General features: G+C 46.5%; 1 protein-coding gene across 1 annotated transcript in view; it reads right to left on the bottom strand.

The window, feature by feature from the left end:
• LOC144756212 (E3 ubiquitin-protein ligase TRIM39-like) overlaps positions 1 to 25,453 on the bottom strand; it is a 330,783-nt gene that overhangs the window by 192,162 nt on the left and 113,168 nt on the right. The window contains exon 3 of the mRNA XM_078645824.1: positions 2,511 to 2,741. Coding sequence (XP_078501950.1) covers positions 2,511 to 2,741 — 231 coding nt within the window. The remainder of the gene's footprint in view (positions 1 to 2,510; positions 2,742 to 25,453) is intronic.

Here is a 25,453-nt window from a genome sequence, read left to right as displayed (position 1 = left end):
TAGAGAACATTGCAGCCCTCGCCGAGCCGGACTTGATAGGACTGCCCCTCCCCTAAGAGCTCCCATCCGGCAGACGTCACGAGAAGGAATATGAGAGCGGAGCAGCGTAGGATCACAGACCGGCAGAGACGGGCAGCGGGCAACGAGAGGAGAAACCGGCGGAATCCAAGGACTGCACGGAAGAGAAAAGGACCGGACAACTTAGTTGTAGGAGGTAGGAGGGGGGGGGGGGTCTCGGTGCACTTGTGTGTGTGTGTGTGTGTGTGTGTATGCTCGTGTGTGTGTATGTATGTGTGCGACGGCGGGGGGGGCTCGGTGCACTCGTGTGTGTGTGTATGCATGGGAGAGTGTGTGTCTCTGTATCTATGTATGTATGTATGTATGTGCGTGCGTGCATGGGCGCTCGTGTGTGTGTCTGTGTGAATGGCATGCGTGTGGGAGCTTCCCAGGAGACAGCAGCTGGCCACAGCTCGGGGAGGAGCCGAGACGGACGGACGTGGACCGCCTCGGCTCCCGGTCCGCGCGCTGCTCCGGCCTGGAGCCCAGCGTCTGAAGGAAGCCCTCCGCGATGCACACGCTTCCTAACTGAAGCGGAAGGTGTGGGGCACCTGCAGGGCTGCCCCGATCGCTGCTGGTGCCTGTGGAGCGGCGTTGGTTAATTGCTCCCGATCCCTGCCTGGGACCCAACATGGCGGCCGCCCATTACCAACCCGGGCTAAACAACAAGGACGAGGAGCGGAGCCTGTGGCGTCCTGCCGGGGGCGAGTCTGACAGGCGCTGATCACCCGAGCGGTATGTAGGGCTCCTACCGCGTCCCCCGCTGCCACCCGCCGAGACTCTGCGGTCAATCCAGGGGCACACCAGAAAAGGGCCGGTGATTGACGGCGGCGCCCTCTGCTGACGACGGCGCCGCCTCGAGAGACCCGCTCAAATCGCCTCCTCGGAGAGAAAATGCGCGCGGCCAGGTGCTGTCTCCTGGGAAGCAGAGTCAGCGACAAAAGATCTCCTGGCGGACACAGCGCTTACGCGCTGTTAAACGCCAGGAGACCTAAAAAAACCTAAAAAAGCACCATCCTAATGTAATTAATTGTAAGGTAGCTACAGTGAACCAGGCTTCTTGTCTCATGTCTGTAAGTCGGCATTTGAATCTTGCATTTTTGTCAGACGGTCGGGACATCTTTTACTTTAAGGTAAAAACATAACGAGCGCAATGACAGATGTCTTCAAAATTCCAACGAATGGCTTCTTCACGCTTCTTTATTCAAAAAGCTTTCTTTCAAGTGGGGCCCAGTTTTGCTGGGCCACTTTTTGCCTCTCGCATATGTATCAAACATCCTTTATTCAGGTGCAGACCAGATCCTCGAGCTTCTGCAACAGATGCATTTCTACAGTTCTCAAGTTATGATTTAGGCTTGCTATACTTTTATGCTGATTACCAGAGTACTGGCGAGGATTCACTACAAATGTATTTTCTAATACTGTATAAGGTAATTTCTTCACCCGCGTTGGCTTGCTGCTTTATGCCCTTCCTGGTACTGACACATAAGCCTTAGGGGATCATTTCACCAGAGTGTGCTGGCTGCTATTTACAATAAAAGTAAGCACAGCACCTACATTCGGGTCTTTGACATCTTGGCTCTGCTACCAAAAGGCAACTCTGAACATCTGAGAAACTCTGGAGTAAAGTCAACCAGAAATCAAAGGCAAGATTGGCTCTTTTGGATAATAATTAAATAACTGATGCATAGATCCATTACAAATTGCACACTGGTTATGCTTATGATAGGGGGATGCTGCTTGCTGGAAAGAAAAAAGGTGATCACAGAGGAATGGGGATTGGAAACAACAGCATCTTCTGTTGTAAACTGAGATAAAACCACTGATCCACTGAAACAGAAAGGGGGCATGCCACAAACTCATTTGATTAAGGGAAAGAGCACGCTAGGAGTACTCTCTACGTGCTCTCAGACGCCATCTAACAAGTGACTGAACGCTAATATTCCTATAGAGTTAGTTCAAATAGAAAGTAATGTGCCATAGTTGCTTGTATGCTAATATGGAGTTGCACCTTTTGGGGTGACTCACAAAGGTATGTAAGAGAGTACTACTGCAGTATTAGCATCCATGGTCGTAAATGCTTTTCTAAATCTACCCCATATTATTGTACTCTCTGTTGAATTAAATGACCGGGCACTATTCCACCAACATGATTGTTAGGAACATTTTGGTGAGAACTATTCGATCACAACAAATGTACGGCCTTCATCCCAAAGATTAATTAGTCTCACCCAACTACCCATTAACCAACTCTAGAAACTGTCCATCATCACAGTCAAAAAGCAACCTCTCTGCCACTGTTGATCTTAATGCTCTCTCATTCACTTTGACAAGGTCCTCGAACTGTGTTAAAGGAATAAAATACAACGTTCAGTTGTTTCACATCCGGCTGCTAACACTGCACAGCTCAGATTAGTGTGTCTCTTCTAGTTCTACAGATGGGTAACTCTCACCTTGAGTACTTCCACATCCTGCTGCTGACACTTTCCATCTATCTCTGTAATGAGCCCCCTGTGGACTGATTTCTGCTTCTCCAGTTTGGCCAGCTGTTCTCTTATCTTCTGCATGCACTCCTCGTGATCCTTTTCCAACTTGTTGAGAAGCTGTTCCTCCTCCTTGGCCAGACACAGCTTCAGAAGCTCAAATGTACTCCGGATCCTCTTCCTTTGGTTCTCGAAGTTTTCCTAATTGAAAACAACAACAAAAAACAGACCACATTTGTATTTTTGGTACATCAACGTGTATATTGTTTTCAGCATGTGCCACCAGATCTCAACCATACACCAAACATTACAAATGTAGCCATTCCTTGGTGGCTGAAGTCAAACACAATCAATCTAAGCCAGACAGTGGAGAAGCGTGGCTCAGTGGTTAGAGGCGGCAGACCCGGAAGCTGAGATCGGCTGTTGACCAGGGTTCGATTCCCCGCCTCGGCGGGTCTCGGGCTCAAAAATTCCACGGACTCGACAATTCTCGCTCCGGTGCCTACTCGACTCACGGGGTCACACTCTGCGCAATAGCTTGCTTAATCTCCACTACGGCCCCTCGCGGCGGGATGCCTGGCTTTCACCTTGTGGATACCCTGCCGGGGTATCTCACAGGGGAATACCAGGACGGGTTCCCTAAGCAAGCGCCTTGATGCCTTCGGGTGATACGTGCGCTATATAAGTCGCAATACATACATATCAGAAGTGTTGGGGCTTTGCAAAGAGTGATAGGTCTCCCTCCTTCGTTCCTGCTCTTCTTGAATCCAATTTCACTCTTCCATCACAAGGGTTAATTAGATGAGAAATACACTTTGGAATACATAAAAGGTGCAGATCTGTAGTACATGTCTTACTAAGCACAATATTACAAGCTACAGTTTATACAATTACAACCAGACACATGAAGTTTCTTAACTACATTATTTAAAAAGTTTACTAAAAGTGTCAATTCTGTTAAGGCTGGCAGTGTAAATCTCAACATAACTATCGAAACTGTTCTGCTGATATTTGCAGAAAACAACTCGGTTGAGGTTGGTGCTATTGGTCTAAACAAGAATAGATTTTACTGAAAAGAAGTACCATTGATAAGAGAACCACTCTACGCCTGCCCTGGTGCTACAGGCCTTCCTACATACTGTATAGCTAATGTGCAGCAACCTGCATTCTCTCTGAATGTCTTTTCCTCTGTGTCACTGACACCAATATATCCTTCAAATGCCATGCTACGCCCCACATTTAATCAGGATGCAAGCACCAGGATATCCTTCGAATACCATGCTCCACCCCACATTCAATCAGGTTGCATACACCTGGATATCCTTCAAATGCCATGCTCCACCCCACATTCAATCAGGTTGCATACACCTGGATATCCTTCAAATGCCATGCTCCACCCCACATTCAATCAGGTTGCATACACCTGGGTATCCTTCAAATGCCATGCTCCGCCCCACATACAATCAGGATGCATACACCAGGATATCCTTCAAATACCATGCTCCACCCCACATTCAATCAGGATGCATACACCAGGATATCTGTCAAATACCATGCTCCACCCCACATTCAATCAGATTGCATCCACCACGATATCCTTCAAATGCCATGCTCCGCCCCACATTCAATCAGGATGCATACACCAGGATATCCTTCAAATGCCACGCTCCAGCACACAGTCACTCAGGATATCCTTCAAATGCCATGCTGCACCCCACAGTCACTCAGGATGCATCCACCAGGATATCCTTCAAATGCTATTCTCTACCCCACATTCACAAAGGATGCCTACACCAGGACCAAATGCCATGCTCCACCGCACAGTCACTCAGGATATTCTTCAAATGCCATGCTCCGTCCCACATTCAATCAAGATGCATACACCAGGATATTCTTCAAATGCCATGCTCCACCCCACATTCAATCAGGATGCATACACCAGGATATCTTTCAAAGCCATGCTCCACCGCACAGTCACTCAGGATGCATCCACCAGGATATCCTTCAAATGCCATTCTCTACCCCTCATTCACAAAGGATGCATACACCAGGATATCCTTCAAATGCGATGCTCCACAGCCCAGTCGCTCACGATGCATACACCATGATATCCTTCAAATGCCATGCTGCACCCCACATTCACTCAGGATGCATACACCATGATATCCTTCAAATGCCATGCTCCACAGCACAGTCGCTCAGGATGCATACACGAGGATATCTTTCAAATGCCATGCTGCACTCCAGATCAACGTGTATATTGTTTTCAGCATGTACCACCAGATCTCAACCATACACCAAATATTACAAATGTAGTTATTCCTTGGTGGCTGAAGTCACACACAATCAATCTAAGCCAGACATATCAGAAGTGTTGGGGCTTTGCAAAGAGTGATAGGTCTCCCTCTTTCGTTCCTGCTCTTCTTGTATCCAATTTCACTCTTCCATCACAAAGGTTATTTAGATGAGAAATTCACTTTGGAATACATAAAAGCTGCAGATCTGTACAACATGTCTTACTAAGCACAATATTACAAGCTATATAAGATGACAAGTTACAGTTTATACAATTACAACCAGACACAGGAAGTTTCTTAACTACATTATTTAAAATGTTTACTAAAAGTAACAATTCTGCTAAGGCTGGTAGTGTAAATCTCAACATAACTATCGAAACTGTTCTGCAGATATTTGCAGAAAACAACTCGGTTGAGGTTGTTGCTATTGGTCTTAATAAGTATAGATTTTACTGTATTTTATTTATTTATTTATTTATGAAACTTATAAAGCGCGCAACTGCCCGAGGGCGTCTCGGTGCTGTGGACGTGGAGGGGAACGGGAGGATTTATTGGTTGAACAACCAGGTTTTTATTTTTCTTCTGAAGGCCACCAATGTTTGGGAGGACCGAATCTCTAGGTCCAGAGAGTTCCATAGTTTAGCTGTAGAGACAACAAAACGCCGGTCGCCCCAGGAGGCTGTTTTAGTCCTTGGTACTGATATCAGAAGTGCATTGGCAGATCGTAGAGGTCTGTTAGGGACATGAAAGGTTAGAGCGTTAAGGAGAAAGCGTGGTCCTTGCTTGCGAGAGGCTTTGTAGGCGATACACAGTGCCTTACACTTTATCCGGTTCTTCACCGCGAGCCAGTGGTAGCCTTTAATTACGTGAGCAATAGGCTTGAACTTCGGGGTTCCTGACAGCACTCTGGCAGCAGCATTCTGCACAGATTGCAGTTTCCGAATGACTTTTTGTTGGGTATTAATGAAAAGCCCATTGCAATAGTCCAAGGAGGACATCACAAAAGCTGTGACCACTGTTCTTCCTGAACTGGGAGGAAGATAGGGCAGGATTTTTAAATGGTTTTAAGTTTATAGAAAGAGGCAGAGACAATAGTGTTTGCATGATCAGCGAATGTCAATTTATCGTCAAAAACAATTCCAAGATTTCTGACCTTGGTAAGGGGGTTAGGGGGGGAGCCTAGATTTGAGGGCCACCATGAGTTTGACCAAGTTGGGTGGAGTTTACCAAAAATCATCACCTCCGTTTTATCGGAGTTAAGTTTGAGCCAGTTATCTGCCATCCAATCACTGATGGCCAACATGCCGTGCTGGAAATTAGCTGCTATCCTCTCTCCATTGTTTTTTATCGCCAGTACCAACTGGGTGTCATCTGCATAAGATGTTAGGCTCATCCCATTGAGGTTCCGTGAGAATCGTTACGATGTTTTGGCAATGATCGAATATGGGCAAGTTTGGTATCTATGAACCGTAAATGACGAGTTCAGTAAGTGTACGCGTTTTCGCTACACTACTTGGAGGGGTTCGCCTTATTTACGCGTTTCTACATCTGAACCCTCGGGTTCCATTTTAGATACGGCATCCATTTTGTTTCTTGCCCTCACGTAATCAGCGAGCAGGCAACTGTCCGCCTCATGACCCTTTAGTTCCCAAGCCTTACGGAAGACGCATATTCCTTTCATGCGTCTTTTATGACCGGGGGAATGACACTGCATAGGCAGATGGCTCCACTTGAGGGTAATCTTGCCGTGCCAGTCTATTGTTTCAGCCGTGCATGTGCTAGGATCGAATCCTTTGATCCAGTGATCATGCTTCCGATATTACCCTCAAACTCTTTTCTCTACGAATGTCTGTCTTCCTTGCAGCTGTTCTTGTCTCTTTCTCTTGCTCGTTTACAACTAGAGTGGAATGTGCCTAATGGTGAGAAGATGTGCTTTTACAGTTGGGAACCGGCAATGTTACTGTAATTATGTTCCGGGGTTCTGAAAACATGAAAGAAGCCCTTTTGTAGTTTACTGTGGGAACTGAGTTGTAACCTTTTGTTCGCATGTTGTTCAATGACAGAAATGTGTATAAAAAGGAGCGATCCACGTTTGCAATTCGAAGCAGACTCTCAGAACCTACACGCTGTTGTACTTCTTGTGACTTTTGCCTCCCTGCAGTAATAAACGCTGATCTTTGACGCCGAAGGAAGTGTCCCGTGTCTCTGTCATTTGTGCGCCAGAACAGGTAACCCACGAAGGTTTCAGGCGTTGTCCCCTGGCACCGCTGGGCCTTAAATAGTCCAGTCCTTCAGTTGGCGCCCAACGTGGGGCGACATCAGCGGTACCGGTCCAAAGCCTGACGATTGTGAGGAACTTCGTGTGAAATCTCCGAGGGAAGGTGCACCCCGCTTCATCGATCCTGTTGTCGAAATAAGTGGCCCGAAGATTTTTTCCTGCGAAGCTTCCCGCCTCCTGGCGGCTGCGACGGACCGATGCCCTGACTGTCGACCTGTTTTCGGCGCCTGGCGTAGTCCTTTCGTACGGCGAGACGATAGACGGGCCTTCCTGGTGACGCCATTGTGCTCTCAGTTAAGTATTTGTGGGTCGCTCCCAGAGTCCTTGGTTGTTGTTGAAGCTTAGTTGTTTTGCATGGTTCCATTGCATTTGTGGTTCTTAGTTGTTGGTTCTTAGTTGTTATTTGACAGTTGCAATTGCCAAAAACCGAGGGTTTTGTTTTCCACGAAGATTTAGCACTTCGGTAACCCTTGAAGTTTGATACTAGGTTAGTGTGCACGATGCCTAACCATAGTGGGTTCTTTGGTTTCTTTAAATGTTGTAATAAGGATTCCCGGTTGGAGGACTCGTGTCCGATACCTCCAGTTGGAACTCCGATCTATGAGCTCTATAGTCGACATGGTGTGGGCCCTATCGTATATAATGACTGTTGGCTTCGTTACACTAGGAAGGATGGTGCCCTTAGTTGGCCACCGCACGGCAGTTTTGAAACTGAGATTTTAGATAATCTCGAAATAAAGTTGTTTAAGAAGAAAGCTAGGCCAGCTATGTTTGATTCCCTTCGGTTATGGCGTAAAGAGGCCAAGCAGAAGGAAATCAGACAGTTTAAGAAAAATAAAAGAGAAGGTATCGTTACGATGATGCAACGTGCCGAACAATGTGAACGAGATAAAGCAGAAAAAGAGAATGAAGCTTCTATTAGGTTGCATCACATGAAGGTGGATAAATGTTATCCAGCCTTACCATCTAGTCCTGATAAAAAGGAAGGAGACACGAAGGAGGATCCTTTGTTAGCGTATTTAATGAAATCACCACCTCCTTACGCACCGGGTGCTACGGCTCCTGTAGTTCCTCCTGTAGTTCCCCCTGTCGTTCCAGCGGCTGCTGGTCAGCCTGTTGTTGGTCCTGTTCTTGTTCCAGTAACTGCTCCTCTTCCTCCTGTTCCTCCGACTGTACCTTCTCAGCCTATTGTTTCTGCTACTCCTACCGTCTTAGCTACTCCTACTATCCCTACGTTTACTTCTAATATTGTTGCTCCTGTTCTTCTTTCCCCTTCTGTTCGTAATCGTATTCCTAATACTGTTGCTACCCTCTATTCTCCGCTTTCTGGATCGGTCTCTCGATCCGCTGTCTTTGAAGCTCCTCAGAGACGAAGTCAACTCCCTGGTAGAAGGGAGGGTGAGACACTAGTAACTATGGCACGTAGGTGGATTAGATATCCTGCTAGATACCCTTCGCGCGTAGTTTGAGACATTTTCCCAGTTTAATGAGCCCACGCAGAGGTTTGTGTTTGAAGAAATGTGCAACTCCTTGAAGGAAGAGTGGGATAATGATGAGCTGGATAATATACCGCCTGACATAACTGACCTTCGGAGTCGATTTATGAACGGTATGATTGTAGGTGAAGATGTGCGATGTGCATTAGAGCGATTGTTGGCCTTTAGGTCCGTAGTGCCTTCTCGAGTGTTGTTTGGTACTGATTCCGATACTCAGAAAACAACCTCTGGTCAGTATCCTATGAGAGAGGTTCCGCCTGTATGGATGCCAGGTGATCTTGCTGCTAATCCTCCGATTCAGCCATACTTCCAAAGAGTTTGGATACACCTCCCATAAAAGCGATCGGAAGTTTTACAGGTAAAGCAATCTTTGCCAGATCCGCGCAAGAATCCGGCAGGTTATTATAAGGAGTTATCCCAATTGGTGGATGCTTCTATTATGAACCTTGCTGACATCGACATGCTATTTGGTAATGTCGTACCGCAACCGATTTGGGCGAAAATCCGCCAGGAGAATCATTTAGCTGCGTTAGGTGGTGACTGGGCCACATTAGTAGCGGCAGATGGACGACAAATTGGTGGGGCTAAGCCCGAACAGTTAATTGTGGATTTACCTCAGAAGATCATTACGCTCATGAAAACTCTTATGCCAGCGATGAGGGTGAACTCGGATAAATTATCGGCTTGTAAGCAAAAGAAGGACGAGAGTGTCTCGGATTTCTTTACTAGATTTGAGGAAGCATTTGTCGATCATAGTGGTCAGGACATGAGTACTGAAGGAGGTCAGCGGTTATTTGTTGATAAGTTTGTGTTAAACTTGTTGCCTGAACTGAGCAACAAATAAAAAATTTAGAAAGTGCATGGGCTGTTTCAACCACTGCTCAAATATTAGCGACTGCTCAATATTATGAGAATAGGGAGAAAGAAGAAAGTGATCGTTCAGATAAGAAAACGAAGGAGCTTAAAACAAAGGTTTTGTTGCAGCAAGCGTATCCTCCGCGTTCGAATCAAAATGATTCACAACAGCAGTATCGGCCACAATCACAGTCTTCCCGGATGCAGTCTTGTTTCGCCTCCCCTGACTTTAGATCTACGCTTGGGTATAATCAGTGTGCATATTGTAGAAGAGAGGGCCATATAAAATTCGATTGTCCCGCCTTACGTGATCGTTATAATAATGTTTCAGCTCGGGGAGGACGTGGTGGTCCCCAGCAGCCATCACGAGGTAGGGGTCGGGGTATCCCTCAAAACCAGAATGAGCGCTCTCATGTTTCATCAGATGCGAATAATTGCTTCGACCAGCGAAATGCGGGGTCTGTTCGATCTACACAGTACCATGTGGACGATTATTACGTGGGACATGAGACTGTTGTAGAAGACCGTTGCTAGGACAGCCACCGACAAAGAGAGGGAGTAGTGTCAGTTCCGGTGGATCAGAGAGGGCCTTACGTCGCAGTTGCCACATCTGGCGTAGTTGAGCCTTTTCTGTTGGACACTGGTGCAGCAAAAAGTTCCATCATGCATTCAAAACTCCCTGGCGCACCTTTGTCCGGCTTAACAAATGTTTCCATTGGATTCTCCGGCGCCCCTGTTAGCAATCCTGTCTCTAGCCCTTTGCCCCTTACGATCGGTCCTCGTGAGCTAGAGGCCCCATTGATTTTATCTACCGGTTGCGGTGAAAATCTTTTGGGTCTGGATTTATTGAAACGGTTATATGCGACTTTGTACTGCTCTCCTGCGGGAGTGGAGCTTACATTGGGTCAGAGAGTAACTTCTCCTATGTACTTGTCAGTCGACAAGTTCCCACCGGAATTGAGTTCCCTTCCTGCGTCTTTATGGGCCACGGGTCCCAATGATGTGGGCCTATTGGACATCCCACTGTATGTGGTTCACTTGAAAACAAACGTGCGGTTACCACGTATACCTCAGTATCGTATTTCTCTTGTTGGTGAGCGAGCACTGCTAGCGATCATTTATGATCTGATCAAAAAGGATGTTATTGCAGAAACTCGGGGAAATGTGTGTAATAGTCCTGTGTTACCCATTTTGAAATGAACGGATCCATCTAAACCTCCTGTGTAACGTTTTGTGATCGATTTGAGAGAGGTGAATAAAATCGTGGTTCCGCAGTTTCCTGTGGTGCCTGATATCACGGCCTTGTTGACCCTGATTCCAGCTTCTGCCTCCTGGTTCACGGTGATCGACCTAAAGAACGCTTTCTTTAGTATTCAGATCGCTGAGGAAAGCAGGGACCTATTCGGATTCTCATTAGGTGGTCGCAGTTTTAGGTTTAAACGCGCACCTCAAGGCTACTGTGAAAGTCCATTGATTTACAGTCAAGCCCTTAAGAGTCAACTTGATGCGTTTGTGTTACCAGCGGGTGCGGCTTTGATTCAATACGTTGATGATCTGTTGGTGGCTGCTGACACCGAGGATATTTGTAGAACTGCTACAGTATCGTTGTTGCGACATTTATGTGACTTACATCACAAGGTGTCACCTTCTAAGCTGCAATATTGTTGTCAAGAAGTAACCTACTTAGGTCACTTATTGTCAAAAGAAGGGAGAAAGTTGACCCCAGAAAGAATCACAGCGATTGCCCGAATGACTGTGCCAAAAACTCAGAGAGATGTACGTGCCTTTCTAGGTATTACGTCATACTGCAGACAATGAATCCCGAATTTTTCATTATTGGCGAAACCATTGTTAGCTCTTACGTGCAAGGATGTTCCGACTCCTTTGCCTTGGACTGAAGAGTGTCAGAAAGGTTTTTCTGAATTACGTGATGCGTTGTGTTCGGCTCCTGTGTTAGGTACTCCTGACTACAGTAAGCCGTTTACACTATACGTTCACGAGAGGGATGGTTGTGCGTTGAGTGTCCTGACACAACAATTCGGTGACAAACAACGTCCGTGTGCATATTTCTCTTCGACCTTAGACCCAGTAGCTAGAGCATTGCCAAGTTGTTTAAGAGCAACAGCGGCAGCTGCGGTGTCTATTCGACAGTCCGCAGGTCTGGTCATGGATAATATGCTTACGGTGATGGTCCCGCATGCAGTTGACACTCTCTTGAATCGAACAAAAACTCAACACCTGACGAGCGCAAGATTGTCGGGTTATGAGTTGACACTTTTGGCAAGTCATATACGAATAAAACGTTGTAATGTGTTGAACCCAGCAACATTGTTGCCGGTCAGCATGGAATCAGGTGATGTAGCACCACATGATTGCTATTTAAGAACCGAAGAGGAGACGAAAGGTCGTATTGACCTGAAAAACACTCCATTGGTAGATCCCGATGGTACTTTGTATGTTGATGGTTCATCCTTTAAGTTGCTGAATGGTGAAGTAACGACTGCGTATGCTGTGGTGACATTGAGTACGGTTGTGGAAACTGCGAGATTGAGTCAGAATTCAGCTCAGGCGGCTGAATTGATAGCGCTGACAAGAGCGTGTGTGTTGGCTAGAGGAAAGCGGGTGAATGTGTTTACCGATAGTCAGTATGCATTTGGCGTAGCGCATAGTTTTGGTCGATTGTGGAGAGAAAGAGGATTCTTTACGTCGCATGGTACGAAGATTCAGCATGGACAGCTTGTGAATGACCTTTTAGATGCACTTACATTGCCTAAGCAGGTGGCCATAATTAAATGTAGTGCTCATCGGAAAGTGACAGATGATGTTGGTCGTGGTAATGCGTTTGCGGATGAGACTGCTAAAAAGACAGCCAGAGATCTGACAAATCGAATGTATGTTACGAGTTCAGTGAGATGGCCAACGGAGACTAGTATGTGTGAAGACACAGTTGAGAGTGTGAAGGAAATACAGAACGAGGCCACTGAGATGGAAAAGACTAAGTGGATAGAAAGCACGGGGAAGTTAGATGAGAATGGATGTTGGGTTGATCTGTCAGACAAACAGAGATGGATGTTACCGGATGCATATGTGCTTGCTGTTATTACAATGGCCCACGGCACAGCACATATTAGCGCAAAAGGCATATGCAAGTTGTTGTCTCCTGTATGGAAGAATGATGGGATTACTAAGTGTGCAGAGAGAGTGGTAAAGAATTGCATGGTATGCTTGATGTATAATCCCGGTAAGGGCACTCCCACTCCACCTGGTCATTTTGCTCCTCCTACATGTCCCTTTGAAATTATTCAGTTGGACTTCATCCATATGGAGAGATGCAATAACTTGAAGTACGTTTTGGTTGTAGTATGTGCGTTCTCCAGATGGATTGAGGCTTACCCCCTGAAGGATAATACTGCCCTGTCCACAGCAAAGGTTTTGCTCAAAGAGTATTTCCCCAGGTATGGCATGCCTCGGATTGTATGGTCAGATAACGGAAGTGAGTTTGTGGGAAGTGTGATGAAGAGTGTGTGTCGTGGCCTAGGCATAGTCCAAAAATTTCATAGCGCTAATCATCCTCAGTCGGCAGGTTTGGTGGAAGGATAGAATGGCACCCTGAAACTGAAACTTGCCAAAATCCAGGCAACGACTGGTTTATCGTGGCCTGATGCTTTGCCCCTAGCTCTCTTATCGACCAGGGCGACTGTACACTCTCGAGTAGGGCTTAGCCCACATGAGATTGTGTTTGGCCGTCCTGCTAATATTTGGGGAGTTCCGAGGCCTAAGGAGTTTAACAGACTTGCTAAATTGAGTTTGATTCATCAACAGGTCTTTGAAGCTCTACCGGCACAAACTGAGGGACCTGGTCATCGGCTCCAACCAGGTGACTGGGTACTTACCCGTAACTTCGGACGAAAACGAAATCTTGAGCCGAGGTTCGTGGGACCCCATCAGGTGCTGTTGGCAACAAGGACCGCAGTTCGGCTGGAAGGCAGGCAACATTGGGTACATGCGAGCCATACAAAGAAAGTTCCGTTCCCTTTGCCAGCAGATGCCTGGATCAAGAAAGGAGTTGCCTCGACTGAAACTGAGATTCCTTTGTCCTATATACCATTTAGTGATGCTCAGCTCATAGAGAGCAACTTAGTTCGATCAGACATCCCTGTTGAATCAACCGGAACTTTGTCTACATCATTACCATTGGAGAGTTCAAGTCCTGCATTGTTACCTGAGCAATCGAACACTGCCTTGCCATCCGAACCGTTGTTTGAAGATCAGACTAAACCCGGAAGATGTCGCTATTTTCTTCGTCCACGCAATAAAGACTAATAAATTATTTTTATTATTTTTGATTTCACATTACCCCCTCACATTTGCCTAAATATTGTGGACATTTTATATTGTGTACCTTTTTCTTTTCGTGCAGCTAAGAGACTCATATTAAATTGAATGCTCAATTTGTTTAAAACCTACCATCTGGGTTGACCGTAGGGCCGTGCGGGTACTTCTTTCTGTTTAGCAGGTTATTGACACTAGGTCGATTTCTTTTGTCGATTTCTGGGAACTCCTGGGAATTGATAATCGCTACTCAGAACGAAGTGCGTCAAGAACGTCACGGACGGTTTTTTAGAGGATGGAATTTACTATGCTGTCGAAAAGAGAGAAAATGTCGGCGCAAAGATCTGCATTACATAAGGTGTTTCGCACAAAATGTTTTTTGTGTCAGATTTTCATGTTGTTCCTAACTGTTTCTATGCTGTTAGTGGGTGGAACGTATTTTGGGATTCAATTATTATTGCCATCCATTCCGCCTACTCCTCCTTCACATTATTTAAATCCTACCTCCACTATTTCTCCACATTCCTTTCATCTTCTGCCTCAACATGAACAAGTCAGACGTGCGGAATTTATGAACAATTCCTTTGTTCAGCTTTTGCATCAGCATCAGTTGGTGATGAACACTACCAATTGTTGGGTGTGTGGGTTGATGCCACATACCATGGATAAGGGTATTCCGTATTTGGTCCTTCCATTTAGTTCCCAAGGGTCAGCTCGAGCATTCCAAACTATGTTCCGTAGTGCACTAGATTCCTACCCCCATCGAGAGCCACGCTCAGTAAACCTTGGTCCTGGCCCGTACCACAAGTCTTTGGCGATAGCTATTGCTGATTTAGATAGAGACATTTTTGATGCATCGCTTATCCCAGAGGAGGAGGTGCGAGCATATAAGGATCTGAGTGAGACTGAGTATAGTATATCAGTGGGTGATAGACAGCTTAAGAGCTCGTCTCCGATTTGGATCGTACCTCACCTTGGTCACTTCTGTCTGCAAGGTCTTGGTCAAAATCCGAGAGCTCAGTTTGGGAAGAGTGCTTGTACTGAGACGTATGTCTTACCGATGCTCTCTTCCCCTGTCTTTCTGACTGCCAAGGGTACTTATTTTGTGTGTTATGATCATGCTTATACATGGTTGCCTCGTGACTTCTCAGGCACCTGTTATATCGCGAATCTTCTACCACCGACTTTCACTGTTGCCTCGGACTATCACAAGACTAGAGTTGTGAGAGGCGTTATTAGTAGAGAAGATACTGCTGGTCAAGAGGCAGGAGACTTCTTTAAGGGTTTCCTACCGTTTTGGGGTCCTATGGTTAATAGTAGGAACTTGAGACAGCTGACTCGTGTGGTTGAATCGACTGCTAATATCACTGCAAGCGCCCTTGGTAACCTGACAGCAGAGCTTCAGGCGGATAGACTTATGACGTTACAGAACCGTATGGTTCTAGACGTTGTTCTAGCAGATAGAGGTGGTGTGTGTAAGGTCATCCATTCGAGTTGTTGCATTTTTATACCAGATAATGCTCCAACTGTCTATCAAGCCATCTCAAAGTTGCATAAAATCTCGGAGTCCATACACGTGGACGACGGAGATTGGACGCTTCTAGGATGGTTTTGGGGCCTGATGTCGACTTGGGGTTGGAAGATTCTGATGATTATAGGGATTGTTGTGACGTTCCTGTTCACGTGTTGTCTTTGTGTACAGTGTGGTCCTGCCTTATGTGGCCTTTGTGCTGCTACGTGTATAAGAAGGCCATCTGTTACCAAAGAGGCATTGATGGATAGGATAATGTTCCAGCAACACCTGAATGATTTGATGAATATTGAAATCGATTCTGATTTCGACTAGTGCTTGCCTACATGAGGGCAAAAGGAGCGTCTGAGGTTCCGTGAGAATCGTTACGATGTTTTGGACATGATCGAATATGGGCAAGTTTGGTATCTATGAACCGTAAATGACGAGTTCAGTAAGTGTACGCGTTTTCGCTACACTACTTGGAGGGGTTCGCCTTATTTACGCGTTTCTACATCTGAACCCTTGGGTTCCATTTTAGATACGGCATCCATTTTGTTTCTTGCCCTCACGTAGTCAGCGAGCAGGCAACTGTCCGCCTCATGACCCTTTAGTTCCCAAGCCTTACGGAAGACGCATATTCCTTTCATGCGTCTTTTATGACCGGGGGAATGACACTGCATAGGCAGATGGCTCCACTTGAGGGTAATCTTGCCGTGCCAGTCTATTGTTTCAGCCGTGCATGTGCTAGGATCGAACCTTTGATCCAGTGATCATGCTTCCGATATTATCCTCAAACTCTTTTCTCTACGAATGTCTGTCTTCCTTGCAGCTGTTCTTGTCTCTTTCTCTTGCTCGTTTACAACTAGAGTGGAATGTGCCTAATGGTGAGAAGATGTGCTTTTACAGTTGGGAACCGGCAATGTTACTGTAATTATGTTCCGGGGTTCTGAAAACATGAAAGAAGCCCTTTTGTAGTTTACTGTGGGAACTGAGTTGTAACCTTTTGTTCGCATGTTGTTCAATGACAGAAATGTGTATAAAAAGGAGCGATCCACGTTTGCAATTCGAAGCAGACTCTCAGAACCTACACGCTGTTGTACTTCTTGTGACTTTTGCCTCCCTGCAGTAATAAACGCTGATCTTTGACGCCGAAGGAAGTGTCCCGTGTCTCTGTCATTTGTGCGCCAGAACAGGTAACCCACGAAGGTTTCAGGTGTTGTCCCCTGGCACCGCTGGGCCTTAAATAGTCCAGTCCTTCACCATGTAACTTGATGATTCTAGCTAAGTCCGATACATAGATATTAAAGAGCGTCGGACTTAGGGATGAGCCTTGAGGGACGCAGCACGGTAATGTCATTTGGGGAGAGTGGGAGTTGCCCAGCATGACCGTCTGGGTACGGTCGGAGAGAAAGGAGAGCAGCAGGTCTCTGGCTCTATCCTTAATGCCCATGGCATTGGCACGGTCGATCAAGATGTTGTGATTTACCGTGTCAAATGCAGCTGATACATCCAGCAAAATGAGAACTGCTGTCCCTCCTTGGTCAAGGATTGTTCTTATTTCATCTGAGGCCTTAATCAGGGCTGTCTCAGTGCTACGGCTCTTGCGAAAGCCAAATTGGGTGTCATCCAGTAAAGAGTGTTCTTCAATATACTGGGAAATGTGGGTGTTAAAGCCAAATTGGGTGTCATCCAGTAAAGAGTGTTCTTCAATATACTGGGAAATGTGGGTGTTCATTAATGTAAAGAAGTACCATTGATAAGAGAACCACTCTACACCTTCCCTGGTGCTACAGGCCTTCCAACGTACTGTATAGCTAATGGAGCAGCAACCTGCATTCTCTCTGAATGTCTTTTCCCCTGTGTCACTGACACCAATATATCCTTCAAATGCCATGCTACGCCCCACATTTAATCAGGATGCATACGCCAGGATATCCTTCAAATACCATGCTCCACCCCACATTCAATCAGGATGCATACACCAGGATATCCTTCAAATGCCATGCTCCGCTCCACATACAATCAGGATGCATACACCAGGATATCCTTCAAATGCCATGCTCCGCTCCACATACAATCAGGATGCATACACCAGGATATCCTTCAAATACCATGCTCCGAAGATGGCGGACTAGTCGGACGTACTCTGGTGTGGCTCCCTGCTTCCCCCAGCCAATTTTTGCCCTCATACCCCCTAAAAACATTGCTTTCTGAGCCCCCGCAAGTGGAGCGGGAGCGACTTACGGTGGCGGTCTGTGGGGCACTGAAAGACAACGAGGACATTGCGAGACTGCTCACACTGCGCCCCGCGCTGCCCGCCATCTTAGCAACGGCTGGGCGGCAGACACGATTTTGCAGAGGTCATCTTGGGCCTGGTGGCTTCCCCTCTGGATGCCTGTTTATCGCCGGGGTGTCAGCGAGAGTCCTGCAGTGCCGCAAGGGCCGGGGGTGTGCTGTTGACCCCGCCGCCGCCCAACGCAAGAAGTGGGAGGTCCCGATGGCGCCGGATGCGTGAAAAACGAGGCCGGGGTTGCGGGTCCGACCTGTAGGTGATTGGCGCTGGATTCCGTCCGCACTTGCCCCTACGCAGGATCCGAAGGTGAGGGGGAGCCCAGTGCGCCAGGGGCTATATCGCCGGTGTGATGCTGCTACGTTCCGGGGGGCCGGGGCTTCAGCGCTTAGACGGGCCCCCAGCGCGGTGGCCCTTGAGGAGTGGAGGGCTGGGCCCAGAGACACAGGCACACGGGCCTCTTTTGCCTTCCTAGGACAGTCCCTGCACTAGGACAGAGGGATGGTGGTCGCTTGAGGGCCTGGGTGCCGCCGTACCGGGTCCCCGCGCTGTGGCTCGGCGCACGGGCTATTTGGTGGTCGGACCCTGTGACAGGGCCTTGCAGCACAGGCAGAGGGGGGTTAGCACTTTCCCCCTTGCCTGGGTGATCTTGGTGACAGCCTGCTGGAGCGGGGTCGGGCGAGAGGAGCGACCCCCGGGTGGCGAAGTGCCGGTGGAGGCTGTGCAGTGGGGCCCGGCCCTGGGAGAAGAGAGGATCTGCCGCCCATTGACAGCAAGACTTGCCCCGCAGCACTTGTTAGTGACCTGGCTGTGACGAGGGGATGGGCACATCGCTGGGGGACGCTTGGCTGGAGGAGTGACCACAGGGGTCACCCGCTGGACTGACGGGTATGTGACGGTGACCGGGCGGGGGCCCGTAGTCTGGCGACCGGTCCGACACTTTGTCGCCCTTCATGGGATTGTTGCCCCCCCCCCCGGATCGCAGACGACCATCATTTGGGGAGACAGAGGGGGGCTGACCCCAAATCCACTCCACTACCGGCCACCCGGCTGCCGCTCCTAGCTGCGGAACCCATGTGGGAGGCACGCGCCCTGGGGGGGTCCCCACCTGCTGCAGAGGAGTCACTATAGCCGTGGGGTCCTGCAGAAGGAGGCCCATCACAAGAGACTTGAGTGCCTGCCGTGGGTGGTAGGGGTACCACCATGGCCTCGACGGGCAAAAAAGGAGAGCGCACCCTCACAGACATGCTGGTCAAGTGCCCCCCCAAAGGTTATAAAGGCCCTCCGGCTGCATCCCCGCCTAAATCGCAGTCGGAGGACGCAATGGGGAGGCTCCAATCACACGCACATTTCTTCTGACGCTCTTCAATTCACTTCGAGAGGATTTTCAGATGCTTAAGCAGGAGGTGGCAGGCGAATTGCGGGAGAAGCGACGAGATGGGGATGGACTAGGGGAAAGGGTGGCTGAACTAGAAGGTAATGACCAAACAAGGAGTTCCGAGGTGGACCAACTCCAACAGGAACTGATCTGTCTCAAAGAACAGCAAGTAGAGTTACAAGCCCACGCGAAGGATCTTGAGAACAGATCACGCAGGAACAACATATGAGTCTCGGGCATTCCATCGTCTGCAGAAGGATCAGACGTGGTCTCCTACCTACAGGGCCTGTTTCGGGACATCCTGGGTGCTGATTCGGAGACAGACATTCGGATAGACAGGGTGCATAGGGTGGGCCAGCTCCGGTGGCCCTCAGCCCCTCCACCAGACATTCTCGCTTTTCTGCCTGATTTCCCCTTGAAAGAAAAGATTCTCCAGGAAGCTAGAAGGAAGCAACCATTAAAATACCAGGGGCACGCGGTGGCACTATTCCAGGATCTTTCCGCCATAACCCTCCAGAAAAGAAAGGCATTCAACGAGGTCACATCCTTTCTCAGAGACAAAGGGGTTGCATATCCCTGGGCTCACCCGTTCCGACTGATTTTCAAGTGGAATGGCACGCTGCATCAGTTGAGGTCCCTCCGGGAAACTTGCGATCCTTTGGGCCTCGATCACTCGGAGTCTGGGGGCTCGCCACCCTGGTCCCAGCAACAACGAGGTGGCAGATGGCAAACAGTGAGCCGACGACGATCCTCACCAGCAACAACCATGAAGCCGGTTCAGGCCACCGTGTCGCAGGAACGGGAGGCTGCGGTGACGGCGGTGCTCAGAGACACTTCTCCTGAGACCTGAAGGTTCATTTGGCGGGGTCTGCAGTAGCACTACGTCATAGCGGCTGGGAGGGAGGGGGTAGCGGGGGGCCGCTAGGGGTCAAAGTTGCTCACGCCAACTCGTACTTTTCCACATGTCTGCAAGGTTGGTTGGTAGACATGGGACATTGACTGATTGTTGGGGACGTTCTGTTGGGGTTAGGGAGGGGGACGGGGGCAATGGGAGGAGTCGGGGGAAAGGTGGGGGTTGGAGGCGGTCGGGGAGGTGGGGGGTTGGGGTCAGGGGCAGGGGGGTGGGTGAACTGGTGTGTCAGAAGGTGGGAGGATCTGCCTTGGGGCGGCCTACGGTGTCTGGGGTCTCCTGGAGGTTGCGAGGATGCCGCGTCATGTCACTGGGTCGGGCCCCACCATGAAGATAGTGACCCTTAACGCTAAAGGTCTCAATAACCCCATCAAACATAGGGCCATTTTGTCATACCTGGAGAATACAGGAGCTTCCATTTGTCTCCTTCAAGAAACACACTTACTCTCGAAGGACTGGCACAGGATGCAATCTCGCATCTTTCCACATCAATACTACTCCTCCACTGCAGACAAAAAGGCGGGGTTGTGTTGTATATTACTTGTATCTTTATTTCTATGGTTATCTCTATGGTTATCTCTATGTCATGTATTCCAGAATGTAGATGGCTCTGACTCATCCTAGAATCTTATGATAAATCAGTTTGTGCTTGGCCAGCTAGCGTTGGGATCTCTGCTGTTATGCTCTACCAATAAACTACAATTTCTGCACCTAGAAGCTTTAAACTTACTACAATTTTGGCGACGATTGCTGCTCGTCGAGTGTAGTCTTCTAAGGTGATTCTGATCTTATCCTGATCCTGTGAGATCAGCGTTGTGATCGTGGGCAAACGGCAGCAGCTCCCATTCCAGGAACCCATTGCGTGCAGAGTGTCTTTCATCCGATGCCACCTTGTGAAAAAACGACGTCGAATTTCAAAAAAGGAAAGGCATTTTTGAAGACTTTTCCCATATTCATGAACTGTGAGTACCTTGCGCTGATTTAAAATACGACCGGCAGTCTGCCTGGTGACGCGGACCGGGGTATCCAGGCAACTGCTTATTTGTCTTGCTTCTACGTCAGTGGGGCCGATTGTGTTAAAGAGGAAGTGACGGTAAGTGATGAACCACGCATTGTTGTTAACGTGCTGCGTGCAGTTCAAGCCTCGTTTTGGATTTTCCTTCTGTGGCGGCCATCTTAGGTTTCCCCGAAGCAGACAAAGTAACCGGCAGCGCTGAGGGGCAGTTTTTTCGGCGTAACTCTGAGTTTTAACGAGTTAATGTTCACGCCAAAGACTATTTCAAGGACAAATTTATTGCAAGGTATGTTTTATATTTATTTTCTCAAATTAAATTTGAGTGAACTTTAGGAACAGACACAATTTTTTTTTAACATTCCTCATACATTTTGAAGCTGTTCTTAATTTTCAACTCTCATCATCAAGTGCTTTCTTTGGACATTTACTTTTAAAACTTTTGTTACTTGAGTGTTTGAGAGAACATGGCACAACAAGTGATTGTTACATTACCTCCACCATTTTTAACTGAACCAGGGAATCCGTAAATACCTTGAGAGGATTGGTTTATAATGTTTGACAACTACCTTGAGGCTTTAGATGGGCAAACATTTTCTGCGAAGAGGAAGAAGGCCATTTTATTGAGTACACTGGGTAAAGAGGGGCAAAGAGTTTTTAGATTTTTGCCAATAGCTTTGCAGGCTAATGGTCAAGCTATGCCTGACGAATATAAAGAGGCGATCTCAAGACTGGAAGTTAGATTTCAAAAGAGGAGAATCTTGTCATGAATCGTGACAATTTTTATACCCAGCGACAAAAGGAGTCGGAGTCAATAGATGACTTTGTGGCCCGGTTAAGAGAACTATCTAATAAGTGCAAATTTGGGGCAATTGAACGACAAGCTCGTATAGGGCATTTTTCAAAGATGTGCAAGACTAAGAATAGGTAGAGAGTTGCTATGTTGATGACCACATACATGAGAATAAAATTGAAGCGGATAGACTTCTAGTCGTAGATGATGTCGACGTGGTTTGTGAGGAGAGGAGACAAAATAGACCCAAGGCTATTTTCAACATCGGAGGTCATGAAGTATCGTTAATGGTGGACACAGGGTCTCGATATACCATTATTCCTCAGGCTACCTTTAATAATTTTTGGAAAGACAAAATATTGGGGCATAGTGACATTTCACCAAGGGGGTTCAATGGTGAAAAAATTGACATTCCTGGTTATTTTGACTCTGATATTGTTTTTGAGAACAGATCTACATTTGGCAGGGTGTATGTTTCTATTGATGGCCCTCCTATCTTGGGATGGGTACATCAGTATGATCTCTACATTATCATAAATCCCAGAGCTAAAAATCAAGTAATGGTTGTGGAAGATGATTCTGTTGAGAGCATCCTGAATTAATTCAATTCTGTTTTCAAGGATGAACTTGGAGAACTTAAAGGATATTCTCATCTCATCAAACTTAAGAAGAATAGCTTACCAGTACAACATCGGTTAAGGAGAGTTCCTATTTCCATTTGTGATGATGTTAAATCTTTAATTAATGAGATGCTTCAGAGTGGGGTGATTGAACCAGTGGAGGCCTCTGCATGGGTTTCTCCGTAGTGATTTCGAAGAAATCTGATGGCAAATTGAAGTTTTGTGTTCACCTCAGAGCATTAAATAAATGTGTGGTTGCTGACACATTTCCTTTGCCCAATATTACGCAATGGTGTCAACTCTTCAGGGGGCTAAGTTTTTTTCGAAACTTGACCTGAAGAGTGCCTATCATCAGGTTAAGCTTCATGAAACTTCTAAACACCTCAATGCTTTTATTACCCCGGAGGGAATATTTCAGTTCACTCGCCTTCCGTTTGGATTGATATCAGCGGCAAGCGTATTCCAAAGGATGGTTACTGAGATATTCAAAGGGTTAAGGAAGGTTGTGTTCTTCCAGGATGACATCTTGATCTTCGGTGATTCTGTGGCTGACCATAACCATGTTCTTTGAAGTGTTCTCCATAGGATTTGGGATACTGGCCTTACTTTACGTAGGAAGAAGTGTTCCTTTCTAGTGCAGAATATTGAATACTTGGGTCATGAAATATCAGCTAGTGGAGTTAAAGCGAAGAAGGATCTTCTTGAGGCAATACGATCTGCTCCCTATCCTTGTGATTAAGACCAATTACGCTCATTCATGGGTTTGATCGAGTACTACTCGAAATTTGTTGAGAAGTTTTCAGAGAAAACTTTACTTCTCAGGGCTCTGTTAAAGAAAGGCTGTAAATTTGTTTGGGGGCCTGAACACGAGTTAAGTTTCAACAATATCAAGGATGATATTTGTAAAGCTAAGGTTCTTGCACCCTTTGACACCAACAAAATCTCAACATTAATGGTTGACGCAAGTGGAACTGGTCTTGGAGCTGTACTCCTACAAAAATATAAGGAGGGGGGCGGCCTATTGCCTTTGCTTCGCGGACGCTTTCTTCATCTGAACAGAATTATTCTGTTATTGAGAAGGAAGCGTTGGTGGCAGCTTGGGGGGCGCACCACTTTCGTACATATCTTTGGGGAACCAGGTTTAATTTGAAAACAGTTCACAAACCATTAATAAGAATTCTTTCTCCAGGTGGTGCAATATGTAGTTCTCCGAGGTTAGCAAGATTGGCCTCTAAACTTCAGGAATATTATTTCGAGATTTCTCACATACAAGGCTGGAGGAAGTTTCAGGCGGATTGTCTGTCCAGACTTTCTATACATAGAAATGTTGAAAGTGGGGTCGATTTTAGCTTAGAGGGTAAAGATGAGAATATTGCCAGGATTGATGAAATTTTTTTATGTTAGTGAGAATTCATTTTCACGTGAAGATTGGGTGAAAGCCATGATCAATGACAATGTAATGCAAGAAGTTAACTTAGGCTGAAGACGTGAAAGCTGTGTACATGTCACTGTTCGACCGTTTGTAAAGGGTATTGATGATCTTTCTTTATGTGATGACAATGTGGTGATAAGTTTATTCCTCCTGCTGAATTAAGACAAACTCATATCCATTGCTCATGAGGGTCATCTTGGCCAAACCTTAACACAACAGAGACTTAGGGCTAATTTTTGGTGGCCTGGTATTGATTCACAGGTGTCTTCATGGGTTGAGGATTGTCCTACTTGCAAAGAAGGAGAGAAAAGATTAAAAGTTACTGTGGGTTCAACATTGGGTAAGTTGGATTCTCATGATATTCCTTGGCACTCTATCTGTTTAGATTTTATTGGGCCGATGGAGGAGTTACCTGTTTCTCAACATTTTGCAGTGGTAACTATTGATTGCTTCAGTAAATGGTTATCTGTTGAGTTTTTGAAGGACATTACTACAGAAACTACTATAAAACATTTAAAGTCCTTAATTCAATTGAAAGGTTTTCCAAGTATTATTATCACTGACAATGGGACACAATTAGTTTCTCAGAACATGCGTTCTTTCTTGGTTAATTGTGGCATTTCTCATCACAGAACTTCCCTTTATAATCCACACGGAAATGGATTGTGTGAGTGCATCAATAGACTGGTAAAAGGGACGATTCAAATGGCTCTTTCTAAAGGCTGCTCGGTCAGTGATCTTGTACAAGAAATGGTTTATGCTTACCGTACCACTACTCATGGTGTTCAGAACAGGTCTCCTTTTGAGATTATGAGAGGAAGAGTTCCTAGTACTAAATTAACTCCATCTTGGCTCAAAAAATTATTGTCCTGTAGTGACCAAATGAAAGTTGTTGAGGTAGTGAAAGCTGGTTCTTCCAACATTTCTAAAGGTGACTTTATTAAGGTGAAATCTGGGAGAGTTTCTGGTGGTTTATCTAAGTTTAGGGGTCCTTATCTTGTAAAGGAGGTATTTCCTCACTATGTTGTGCTTACAAATGGCGAGAAGCTAAACTTGAGAAGAGTGGCTTTATATCAGAAAGGGAAAGAAACCTTATCTAGTCAGTCTGTGAGCGGGAATCAGTTTGATTATAAGAATGACAATAGTGGTTACATGTTTATTTCTTCAGATGTTTCTACTACTCCTTATTCTTTTCCAGTTCAAAGGAGAAGTGATGGCGGGGGTGATGCTGCTGATTCTCAACCCTGTAGCAGTATGACTACCGTAACTTCTGATTCTTCTTGTACTGTACCTTCCCGGGTTAATTCCAGGTCTCCAAGGTATCGTAGACCACCTTTGTACTTGAATGATTATTGTTGTGATTAATGTGACATGTTCTTATGTTTATTTTTAGTTTTGTTTTGTTTTCTTTTCAATGAGAGAAGATGTGTTGTATATTACTTGTATCTTTATTTCTATGGTTATCTCTATGGTTATCTCTATGTCATGTTTTCCAGAATGTAGATGGCTCTGACTCATCCTAGAATCTTACGATAAATCAGTTTGTGCTTGGCCAGCTAGCGTTGCGATCTCTGCTGTTATGCTCTACCAATAAACTACAATTTCTGCACCTGGAAGCTTTTATTCACTTACTACAGGTGGGAGAAGGTAGCGGAAGTCAAGGGACGGCTGCTGGCGCATAAGGTCACGGTGGGAGGTATGACTATG

The sequence above is a fragment of the Lissotriton helveticus genome, chromosome 5_1 (assembly GCF_964261635.1).
Source record: "Lissotriton helveticus chromosome 5_1, aLisHel1.1, whole genome shotgun sequence".
Classification (NCBI taxonomy): Eukaryota; Metazoa; Chordata; class Amphibia; order Caudata; family Salamandridae; genus Lissotriton; species Lissotriton helveticus.
The sequence above is the reverse complement of the archived record's forward strand: the minus strand, read 5'-3'. Positions and strand labels throughout refer to the sequence as shown.